Source organism: Ochotona curzoniae, unplaced genomic scaffold (assembly GCF_017591425.1).
Source record: "Ochotona curzoniae isolate NIBS_2020 unplaced genomic scaffold, NIBS_Ocur_1.0 scaffold_3223, whole genome shotgun sequence".
Classification (NCBI taxonomy): Eukaryota; Metazoa; Chordata; class Mammalia; order Lagomorpha; family Ochotonidae; genus Ochotona; species Ochotona curzoniae.
In genome coordinates, this window is record NW_024467108.1 from 1,950,019 (window position 1) to 1,962,194 (window position 12,176).

The following is a 12,176-nucleotide window of genomic DNA, read 5'->3' on the forward strand; positions in this document are numbered from 1 at the left end:
TCCATCTGCTGGTTCACTGCCCATGCGGCCGCAACGGCCAGAGCTGAACTAATCTGAAGCCAGGAGCCAGGAACTTCCTCCATGTCTCCCATGCGGGTGCAGAGTCCCAAGGCTCTGGGCCGTCCTCCACTGCCTTCTCAGGCCACAAGCAGAGAGCTAGGAAGGACGTAGAGCAGCTGAAATACAAACCAATGCCCATATGGGATCCCAGCACATACAAAGTGAGGACTTAGCCACTAGGCTACCACACCAGACCCTAAACCTTGATACTAATCAGACCCTTAGGTCTCTTAACTGTGGTCAACTCAAAGCCAACAATCCCCCTTTAAATCTAAGCTTCTCGGGCCCGGCGCAATGGCGCAAGTGGTTAAGTCCTCGCCTTGCACGCCCGGGATCCCATATTGGTGCCGGTTCTATCCCAGCAGCCCCCCTTCCCTTCCAGCTCCCTGCCTGTGGCCTGGGAAAGCAGTCGAGGACGGCCCAAAGCTTTGGGAACCTGCACCCGCGTGGGAGACCCGGAAGAGGCTCCTGGCTTCGGATCGGCATAGTATCGGCCCGTTGCGCTCACTTGGGGAGTGAATCATCGGATGGAAGATCTTCCTCTCTGTCTCTCCTCTCTGTATATCCGCCTTTCCAATGAAAAAATAATAAAAATAAATCTTTAAAAAAAAAAAAATAAATAAATAAATAAATAAAAATAAATCTAAGCTTCTCAGTGCAACAGTGGTTAAGGTCCTCGCCTTGAACGCACTGGGATCCCATATGGGTGCCAGTTCTAATTCTGGCAGCCCCGCTTCCCATCCAGCTCCCTGCCTGTGGCCTGGGAAAGCAGTCAAGGACAGCCCAAGATTTTGGGACCCTCATGGGAGACCTGGCTTTGGATTGGCTACTGCCCAGACAGCCACAATACCCAGACTGGGTCAAGCCAAAGTCAGGAGACAGGAGCTTCTTCCAGTCTTCCACACAGACAGCAGGGGCCCAAGCACTTGGACCATCTTTGACTGCTTTTCCAGGCCATTAGAAAGCAGCTGGATCCAAAGTAGAGCATCCAAGATATAAACGACACCCATATGTGTTGCAAGTATTGCAAGCAACAGTTTTACTGGCTACACCACAACATAAGCCTCTAAATTTATTCTTTTAACTTATATTATTAAAATGTTTGTTTTAATTGAAAAGCAGATTTTTTTTCACTTTTTTATTTTGACAATCTTTACATAGTTAATTTGGGTAAAAAGGTTCAAGGGCTATAGGAAAGTGGGTAACATTATTATTTCCATATTGTTTCCTTCATGTATCTGAGGTAAATGGGGATATTAAGGGAAAAGCACCACCCAGTTTCCCACCCACCCCAAGTCCCTGATGTGGGGCATGCTCTGAGACACTCACTCAAGTAGTTTCAATAGTTCACCAGTTATGAATCGCTGCCAATCTCGCCTCTCCAAACACGATGAGGTCGTTGAAGAATCCACCGATTGACACTGTCCATTATAGCATCTCCATTTGCCCAGTATTTTGCTGCAAACATATAGCTGAGGTGGTTGATTGACCTGTTCTGTCTCCTCTCTTTTCTTGGTTAGGGTTCTGAGTCAGGCAGGTCAATTGGGGAGATCCCCAAAGAAACTTTGTCTGAGGTGTTCCCAGGCCAGATTCTTTTTTTTTTTTTTTCATTCTTTTTTTTTATCTTTTTTTTTTATTGTATTTTGACAATCGTTACATAGTTAATTAGGGTAAAAAGGTTCAAGGGCTACAGGAACGTGGGTAAGCCTATTATTTTTCCCATATTGTTTCCTTCATGTTTAAAGGGGGGTATTAAGGGAGAAGGACCACCCAATTTCCCACCCTCCCCAGGTCCCGGATGTAGGGTATGCTCTGAGGTTCTTGCTCAAGAGGTTTTGGTATTTCAACAGTTATGAATAGCTGCCAATCTTGCCACTCCAAGCACTATGAGGTCTTTGAAGAATCCACTGATTGACCTAATCCATCATAGAGTCTCTGTTTGCCCCGTATTTCACTGCCAAGATATAGCTGAGATGGTTGGTTGCCCTGTTCTGTCTTCTCACTTTTCTTGGTGTGGGTTCTGAGTTCGGCATTTCGATTGGGGAGATCTCCAAAGAAACTTTGCCTGAGGTGTTCTCAAACCAGATTCTTGTATGTGGTAGCAAGTACAGGGCGGGGCACAGTCCACTGCCCCGATCAGCTGGTGGTTGCAATTGCTGGGTTGGTTCTGTTTTTAACCCCCTACTGAAAAGCAGATTTTTACAGAGAGAAGTAGGGCCAGAGTAAAAGATTCTCTATCCACTGGTTCACTCCCCAAGTAACCACAACAATTGGAGCTGAGCCAATCCAAAGCCAGGAGCTTCTTCTGGGTCTCCCGTGTGGATGCAGGATCCCAAGGCTTTGGGCTGTGCCTGATTGCTCTCCCAGGCCATAAGCAGAGAGCTGGAAGGGAAATGGGGCCACCAGGACACAAACCAGTGCCCATATGGGGTCCTGGGACTTGAAGAGGGAGGATTAGCCAGTTGAGTCACTGTACCAGGACCCTAACTTTATCTAGTCCCTTCCAACAATAGCAAAAAAAAAATTTTTAATTAATTAATTAAAGCCAGTCAGGTACCCAGGTAAAGTACAGTAGAATCAGAACCAGACAATAAATCCCCTTCAGCTCAGTTCTACAAACTTTAAAGCATTTGAAGGATACTACATATACAGCTTTTTGCTAGGAGCTGGAGTAAAAAGTTGAATATCTGAACCTTAATCCAGTAGGAGCTTATGGTACATACACACAGTAATGGAGACAAGCACATAAAGAAGTAATTCTGACCGTGAAATGGTTGTTAACACCATAGCCCCTATTACACTGCAGAGCAGCACCACTCTGTAATGGGTGACTACTAAACATCTTTGTTAATATGGCTGTAACCAGGCCTCTGAGGATACAGTATTACATCAGTGACATGTTCCGTCCCTTTGGGACATGCCAACAGGTAACGTGGACTGAGTATGTGCATGCTTAGCACACAGATCCCCAGAATTATAATTCTGATGCTGCCACTTTTTTAGCAATGTGATCTAGAACACAAATTTCTTACCTACATTTTCCTCATCTTTTTCAAATGAACAAAGTAAGGAAAAGTTCAACTAAGAGAATTAAAACAGAAAGAGATCTGAACTTAAATGAAACTTCATTTTGAGGTTAAAAAAAAAAAAGGCAGGGAGGGAGGAAGTTCTTGGGAGAAGCAATACCTTCAAGGACTGAGGGAAGACCCAGAATGGGAACCAAGACATATGTGACAGTCTGAAAGGAAGGGGAAAAAAGTGAGATACATTCAAAAAGGCCCTGAATCAAGGCCTTCCTGAGTCAGCTCTTCCAAAACTCTTCAACATTAGATGGTTGGGGCCAGCACCATAACTAACAAGTTAAACTTCTGCCTGCAGTTCCAGAATCCTACTTAGGTGCCAGATTGAGACCTGGATGCTCCACAGCCAATCCAGCTCCATACTAACTACTGGCACGGGAAAGCAGCAGAGGACGGCCCAAGTACTTGGGCCCCTGCACCCACCTGGGAGACTTGGAAAGAAACTCCTGGATCCTGGCTTCAGACTGGCCCACCTCCAACTGTTACAGTCATTTGGGGAGTAAATTAGTAGGGCTCAGCACGGTGGCGCAAGTGGTTAAGTCCTCGCCTTGCACACCCGGGATCCCATATTGGCGCCGGTTCTATCCCAGCAGCCCCCCTTCCCTTCCAGCTCCCTGCCTGTGGCCCAGGAAAGCAGTTGAGGACAGCCCAAAGCTTTGGGACCCTGCACCCACGTGGGAGACCCGGAAGAGGCTCCTGGCTTCGGATCGGCATAGCATCAACCGTTGCGCTCACTTGGGGAGTGAATCATTGGACGGAAGATCTTCCTCTCTGTCTCTCCTCTCTGTATATCCGCCTTTCCAAGAAAAACATAATAAAAATAAATCTTTAAAAAAAATATATCTTTTAAAAAAAAATTAGTAGATGGGAGATCTCTCTCTATGTTTCTCTTTTCCTCTGCAACTCTGCCTTTCAAATAAAAGTAAATAATTTTTTTTAAGTATGACCACAGAGGTCAGTGCCACTGCATAGTAAGTTAAGCCTCCATCTGAACTGTCAGCATCCCAAATGGGCACCAGTTTGTGTTCCAACTGTTCCACTTCGCACCCAGCTTCTCTTATGGCCTAGGAAAGCAGCAGAACATAGCTCAAGTCCTGCACCCATGTGGGATACCATGAAGAAACTGCTGGCTCTTGGCTTCTGGCTTCAGACTGGCTCAGCTCCAGCCAATTGTGGCCATTTGGAGAGTGAACCAACGGGTGAAAGATCTTTCTGTCTCTCCTGCTCGCTGTATCTGCTTTTAAAATAAAAATCAGTTGGATCTTAAAAAAAAAAAAAAAAAGAAGAAGGCTGGATAAAATAAAAACAGAGATAAATAAAAGTACAATTTCTCCCTTCCTCTGCAAAGATCTTATATTTGTGAGGGAGCAAACACAGATACAATGTGCATGTGTTACATTAGAAATTTACAAGTATCCAAGAAGAAATAAAGAAAGCAGCGCTGTATTGTTTTTACTTCACTTCTTAAACTGTGTTGCAAGCACATGGGTAGTCAATTTATTATTCTTTATCCTCTGTTGTACATCTTAATGTTTCATTATTTTTTTTTCCTATCAGTAACAACAAGAAAGAAAGCCTTGTCGGAGGTCCAGTTTTGTATCTTTTTCTCTCCCTAAAAGCCTGACAGCCAGAGCTACTGGGTTTCCTGAAGAATCATCTTCCACAGAGGGAAACGTTCGGAGCAAGCCCACAAAGGCCTTCAGAGATGTACCTCAAAGCCACACAGCAGGAAACCAAAAGGGCCCCTCAGAGCTGAGCCCTGTGGAGACCTAGGAAACCACTCCCCTCAACAAGAACTCATCCCCTCCCGGCTAAAGAGCAGGAATTCACCACACGTCCCTGTAACGCCTTTACTTTAAGCAGCCTGTGAACTTTAGAAAAGAGACTGTATCCTTATTTTCAACATTCTGTTACTAAAAGTTAGCATCTATTTCAACTATATATGTAGAAAACCAACCATAAAATTACTACTAGCACTTGTGATTTTCTCATCAACATAACTCATAGATATTTTCATATCAATTATATCTCTCTAAATATCTCAAAATATTATTTATACCTATCATGGCTTCAAAATGATAGTGATGATTAGAACCACTGCTAGACCACACATGACTGCAATCTTCCTTTCACATGTGCTGATGGGAGGGAGCGGCCCGCAGTGAGGCAACTGCCTACTTAACGTCCGGTCAACAGTGGGAGCGACCCCACGCGTTCACACAAGCCACCTGGACCTCCACAACACTCCCTTTTCTCTGCTCTCCCACAGATGCTGATTCACTCCTACCTCCACCCAACTCTTTTTTCCAGAAAGCCCCTCCCCAAGCACCTTGGTTTATTCCAACTCACACACTCTTAGGTTATAGAATCTATACTGTTTGAGTTTCACATCAATTAGACTTGTACATTAATACTGTATTTAACATTACATAGATATAAGAGATAACTTCAAAAAGTTTGTGAAAAACAGAATTAAGACAAGCTTGTTGGATCCGGTGAGGTAGCCTAGTGGCTAAAGTCCTCGCCCTTGCATGCACCAGGATCCTATACGGACACCAGTTTGTGTCCTGGCTGCTCCACTTCCCATCCAACTCCCTGTTTGTGGCTTGGGAAAGCCGTGGAGGATGACCCAAAGCCTTGGGATGCAGCACCCGTGTGGGAGACCTGGAGAAGGTTCCTGGATCCTGGCTTTGGATCAGCTCAGCTCCAGCTATTATGATCACTTTGGGAGTGAATCACAGGATGGAAGATCTTTTTCTCTGTGCCTCCTTCTCTCTGTAAATCTGCCTTTCCAATCAAAATAAATATTTTTTTTTAAAAGACAAGCTTGTTTTGTGCAAAAAAAAAAAAAAAAAAAATGGGGCCCGGCGCGGTGGCGCAAGTGGTTAAAGGTCCTCGCCTTGCACGCCCGGGATCCCATATGGGCGCTGGTTCTAATCCCAGCAGCCCTGCTTCCCTTCCAGCTCCCTGCCTGTGGCCTGGGAAAGCAGTAGAGGACAGCCCAAAGCTTGGGGAACCTGCACCCGCGTGGGAGACCCAGAAGAGGCTCCTGGCTTCGGATCGGCATAGTATCAGCCCGTTGCGCTCACTTGGGGAGTGAATCATCGGACGGAAGATCTTCCTCTCTGTATATACGCCTTTCCAATCAAAAAATAATAAAAATAAATCTTTAAAAAAAAATGTATCTGAGAGGCAAAGAGACATACAGAGATAGACAGAAATTTCCCGCTGGTTCACTCACATTCACATCAGCTGGAACTGGGGCAGAGCCAAAACCAGGAGACAGAGACACAAGCCAGATGTCCATACGGGTGGCAGGAACGCGCCGATGAGAGCCATCACCACTACCTTCCAGAGCCCACACTAGCAGGAAGCTGAAGGCAACGGCTGCAGTCAGGTACTCTATAGCAAAACCCAGGCATCCTGATTGGCATCTTAACATCCAGACCCAAAGTCCTCCCCGTGCAAAAAATATGTCAAATCCAGTTTCAGCTTTTTCATAACAGACATTTTCCACAAACTTTCTGAAATACCCTTGTATGGAGCCCTACTAGACTTAACTTCTTTGGCAGTCCTAAATCCGCTCCATAATGCAAAGCTAGCAGTAAGTATTCCTTCTTCTAACTTATAAATTGAGCAACTGATTAAGTTAGGACCTATGACTCAAATATCCTTGTCTAGTTTTATCAATAACCTACTATGAAACCTCTACTTAATGCCTCTCCACCATCATAAGTTTTCTCATTTGTAAAAGTAAGCAGATTAAACCAAATAATGTGCCCCGCTCTCTTCATTTTTGAATTACACAGCCACTTTTCATCTTCCCCAGGTCTGAGACAAGGTATGGAGGAAACTCTGAAGCCTCCCCCAACTCTCCCAGGCAGCTGGATTAGTCACCTGCTCCCTTGGAATTCCCACATATGTATATATTATACCTCCATTTCAGCATCTATAACAAAGTTTTCAGGGAGTGTATAGCTCAGCAGCTGAAGTTCAAGAAAGCAGAATGAGACTGTCCGAGTCCAACACTGGCTCTTCTTACTATCTGTGTAATCTCAGGCAAGTTGTTTAACGTCTTTATGACTTAACTTCCCTACCTATAAAAGGGTGATAATAATATTTATCACACAAGATAATTCTAAGAATTAACTGAAACAAAATGATTAGAATAGCTCCTGCCACAGAGTAAGCATGAGAAAGGTTCACTGTTGCCACTGGATGCCTGTACTTGGGCTACTTATGCTTGCTGCTGGCAACTCTTTCCCTTCACTTTCTGGAAAAGGCACCTGCTGGGTGGTCTGGCCGCTGGACCGGGATGCACCGCCCTCCCAGTGAAGGCAGGAGAGCTAAGGCCAAGCCATAGCCAGTCCAGTGGTAGCAGTTGGACTGCTGCAGAATTTGTAGTCTCTTAGGTGTTCCAAGTCATGAAGCATATGGAACCTCCAGTAAAGCAAGCTTTTCCAAGTCTACCACACACACAGGAAAGCATACGCATGGGGAAAGCCTTCAGTGCTGGCTATTATTCATTCACACAAAATGACAAAGCAAGAAGCAGCATTAAATTAGGTATAAGCCCTACTGCCAGGAAAGGAAAAATAAAAGCACAATCACAAATTACACTCTTAAGTCACCCAAAGTAGAATCTTCTTATATAGTAGCCAAATTCAATAAAGCTAAAGATTTACTAGAAGGTCAAGCTAAAAAATAAAGCATATATATTGCCAATCCATGTTAGCATATATATATGAGCAAATACCTCAGAACTACAATTTTTTTCAAGCTCATTACTATTATTACTATTCATAATAGTTACTACATTAATCTGCCTTATTAGACACCAAGTTTTAGTTTTAACTAGCAATCTATGCCCCTCTCGCTCTCCATCAGAGCACTGTGGGTTTGTTTCCACGGCACTCACCGGAAGGGAATATACTTATTTGCTTATTTTTTCTCTCCCCAGGGAGAGTATAACCTCCATAAGGAAGTTCTCTAAATCCGCATAGGAAGCCTACATGGTACCTGACCCAGGCACTCAAATACTTGCTGAATAAATAGTACATGAGCTGTCACTGTTCTGTGTTTGCTGAATCAATTATCCTAGCTAAGGTTGATTGTCAGAACTGAGGCTTCACAGCAGATGTTGCCCTGGCTGCCCTAGGATTAGCATGTCCCTCTCCCCAAGTCTCCAGTATCAGCTTCAGCCAAACCCCACCCACCTGCTCTTGGTCCCAGCCCAGTTCCGGGAGCCACCCTCAGCTAAAATTAGCATAGCTACCAAGATGGCCAGGCCATTTATAGCCTTGGAGGCAGCAGCAACTAGCTGGGTGGTCAGGAAGGGCTCTAGCCTGCCACTCCATCGGGGGTTGACTGAAAACCGTGTGCACGCTGTTCACTGTCTATATGTCTATCTCCCAGGGCCCTGTGCCAGTTGTACTGAACAAACCACAGTTCCTGATTAGAGACCCTCAATGTCTCCAACACTGGTAGGCACATTTCTAGGCCCACTTGAAGTTCCTCACATGTTCTACAAAAACTCATTATGAGTGTCTGCAGGCAGGTAGTCCAGCAGCTAAGGGAGGTTCCAAGCACCCGTTTCAGGCCAGCTTTAAGCAAGGCAGGCCCTACAACAGCAGAGATCTTTACTAAAAAGTAACTTGGCGAGGCTGAGCGTGCAGGTATTAAGGAGTCAAAAGGTGACAGGAATGGCCTCCCCACTGCCCACAGACGAGCCTCCTAGCACAGCACTTGCCTTTACTGCAAGGTAAGGCACTCAGGACTGCTCAGCATGTGCAGGAGAAAGCCATGCACATTTGAATTAAATCTTAGAATCAAATTCCTTAATGAGCTGAGAGAGAGGTGTTTATATTAAAAAATTTTTAAAAAAGGAAAAAAAAGAAAGAAAGATAGATAGATACAAACCCCTACACTCCTGCAAAACACTGCCAGAGGAGAAAGGGCAGCCCTCTTCTTGGCTCTCAGCTCCAGCGTCAGCAGGGCCTGCCTGGGAGGCTGGGCACAGGAGCCACAGGGGCAACGCCACCTGGGCTGTACAACTCCACAGGAAAAAGTCAGATAGCTCTAGCCATACAACATAAACTGTAGAGAAGACGTAAACTGACCAGGCATGTTGAATCTGATCATAAAAAGCAACAACAAGAAGAGCAAAAAATAAAGAAGTAAAACTCCCGAGTTCTGGGGATACAGAGGTACCACAAAGGCTGCTCGAGTTCCTGCTTGCACAGAAAGTTTCTCTCCAAAGCCTGTTTTGCAGAGGCCAATCTGTCAGCTGCTTCTTTGCAAAAATAAATGCGTGTGAGTCAGAGAAAAAGATGCAAAGAGACTCAAGAGGACAATGTAGCAGAATAATGATAGGGGAACCCCTGAGTTCTCACAAAGCATACCAAATCACAGTACACGGGGTCTGTCCCTCCGTGAGCCTCTCCGCAGTGGAATCCATTATAATAACAGAAACCAATTTATGAACTGAGAGGAGAAAAAGACTGAGAAAGAGAGGCCTCAATCATTGTGGCCCGTCATCTGAAACACTCGCAGGCGCTGTGCAGTTCTGTCTCCCTCAGCTCAAGTCACGGCATGGTCTTGAAGGTGCTGGACCCCTTTTACCTCAGGCACAAGCATGCACACATGCACACACACACATACATTCAAGCTTAAAATCTGAAATGTCATGCTTTTTGCCTTGTGTCTGAAACACAGAATATGTCACCTCATAATGTGTATTTTTTGTTACTCGTATTTTAGAATTAAACACACACACACACATTCCCTTATAAACAGGAATATCCCTGGAATAGCAGAGATGCCCCCTCGGGCACACTTGGCAACTCAGTCTTTGCAATCGCAGGCCAAAGGGAAGCAAGCTTCAGGGCTCAGGAGCCTCCCCTCAGAGAGACTGGATTCAACGCTAAAAGACTGACTATTCCCTCGGAGCAACAGCTCTGAGGCCAATCTTGTATACAGGGAAACCTTGGCCACACTTGGAAACTAGCCCCTTGTGGAACTCACAGCTGACCTGCCTTTCCTTTTCCAACTTGTATCAGCAGGTATCACTGAGCCCAACCCTCCTCGGGGCTCCCTATCCTCAGAGAGCGCTCAGCTAGAAACTCGCCCCCCACTCTGCAAGCCCACGGCTTTGGGCAGGTCAGGGTCAGGATCAACGAGGGAAACAGCAGAAGAGAACTGAGTTCCTTCTAAGCCTTACCTAAAACAGCCTGATTTGAAAAGTGTAACTTTCTTACTGCTCTGTGACAAGGTTCCACCAGAGCGCGGTGGGCGGGGGAGCAGCAGGACGCACCAGAAATACCGTGGAATCTTAACATCATCAGTCGGAAGAAACGGGTCAATGTGTGGTCAGAATCGCATCATGCCTATGTCAAGAAAAGGCCATTTCATTCCCTGGTGGTAAATAAGAATTCCATCTAAGGAGCTGCCTTGCTATCTCAGCGGCCACAGCCGGGAGACAGTTCACCTTAGGGAAGGGAGGGACGCGGGCCGAGCGTTCCCACGGCTTTAGCAAGAGGCGGCACACCTGAACCCCACACTGCCAGGCAACAGGAGGTGGCCAGCTCTGTCTCCCCTCCCCAGCCCCCTCCCCTGGCTACGCTGCACACTGCTGAAACTGGCTGGCTAACGGCAAAGGACTCCTCATCCGGCTAGGCCATGCTTCCACACAAGTCGTCCTGAGCCGGGACCTCCCTCGCCTTGCGGCTCTCAAAGGTCAAAGTGCCCCTAAAGACATCTTAAGAAGGAATGAGGGGGGAGTTGTTCAGCAGAGATGGAGGCATTCGCCAAGACTCTCCACCACAAACAACTTCTTGGCCTACTGGGAACAGGCAGTGCCATGTGCAGATACTCTGCCAATTTCTCCCATCCAAACTTGGCTTCCAAGTTGCCCACTTCGGGGCGGCACGATCGGTCGGGTCAGGCCAGCCTTACCTGCTGCAGTGGACTCCTCCGAAGGCGCCCCGGGACCGGCTCCCGTCGCCTTTTCGCTGTGACTGTGGCTGAGGCTCTGGCCCTGATGCACCAGGAGCCCCCAGAGGAGCCACAGGGCCAGACGGGCGCTCACATCCATGACTCGAGGTCTCAGTCAAACATGCGCCTATGACAGTACACCTTGGGATCCCGGAGGCAAAAAGCCGCGAGTCCGGGAGAGCAGCCGATCTCCAGGCAGGATGCCCTCGCCACCTCGTCGCAGCTGCCCCAGCCACCTGCAGACCTGCCTCCTCCTCCTCCGACAGCCAAAAGGTCAAGTGCTCCAAGTTTGGATGCGGGGAGAAGGGCCGGCGTCTCGGGGTCCAACCGGTGGGTCCGCCGAGGCAGCGGTGGCGGCCTGAGCGCGGGCCGCTTCCGGAGAGTTTGGGCAAGGGTGGCTGCGGGGGCCGCTGTCAGCTCCGCAGCCTGCTACACCCCTGCAGGAGGGGGCGGGCGGGAACTCCCACGGTCACAGGAGTCGGGGGAGGGAGAGGAGAGCAGGGAGGAGAGAAACAGAAGGCGGAGGACACCTGACCTCGCCCCGCCGAGCAGCGAGGGACACCAGCGCGCCCCGAGGACGTGCGACTCGCAGGGCCGCCCCCGGACGCGCGAGCCTCTCCAGGATCCTAAGGCCTTCTAGGCTGAGGTCAGCGCCCTCGGCCAGCCCGGTGCCCAGGCGGCGGCCGGCGGAGCCCTGGTCCAGCAGGCGGGCGCGCACGGGCCAGGCCCGGGACAGCGGCTCCCTGCGGGCGGGCGGGCGGGCGGCGCGGGGCGGACCCGGGGCAGGCGGAGGCGTGCTCTCCCGCGGGCCCGCCCCACGCCGCCCGGGCCCGCCCCAGGGCCCTGGGGTTAGCCCGGAATAACCTGTTGGGGCGCCCACCCCACCGCCCCGTCCCCGGCGGGCTCTGCCGGCGTCCCCCGGTCCGCCCTGGTTCTTGGCCAGGACGCCCCTCCTGCGCCAACGGTCAGGCCCGGGCCTCTCCTCCGCGCCCCGGGGTGGCCCGCGCAGCCACCGGCCGGCGGACGGGCCCCTGACACGCAGTT

General features: G+C 48.4%; 1 protein-coding gene across 6 annotated transcripts in view; it reads right to left on the reverse strand.

Annotated features, from left to right (window-relative positions):
* The window catches only part of STIM1 (stromal interaction molecule 1), a 205,255-nt gene extending 193,372 nt beyond the window's left edge, over positions 1–11,883 (reverse strand). For 3 of the 6 annotated variants that reach the window (XM_040964425.1, XM_040964423.1, XM_040964424.1), the window contains exon 1: positions 11,094–11,882. In XM_040964425.1, the coding sequence (XP_040820359.1) occupies positions 11,094–11,232 (139 nt within the window). In that variant the 5' untranslated portion in view covers positions 11,233–11,882. Of the gene's footprint in view, positions 1–11,093 lie in introns of all 6 variants that reach the window. The other 3 variants (XM_040964426.1, XM_040964422.1, XM_040964428.1) reach the window with 2 other exon arrangements.
* Positions 11,884–12,176: the final 293 nt, after the last annotated feature.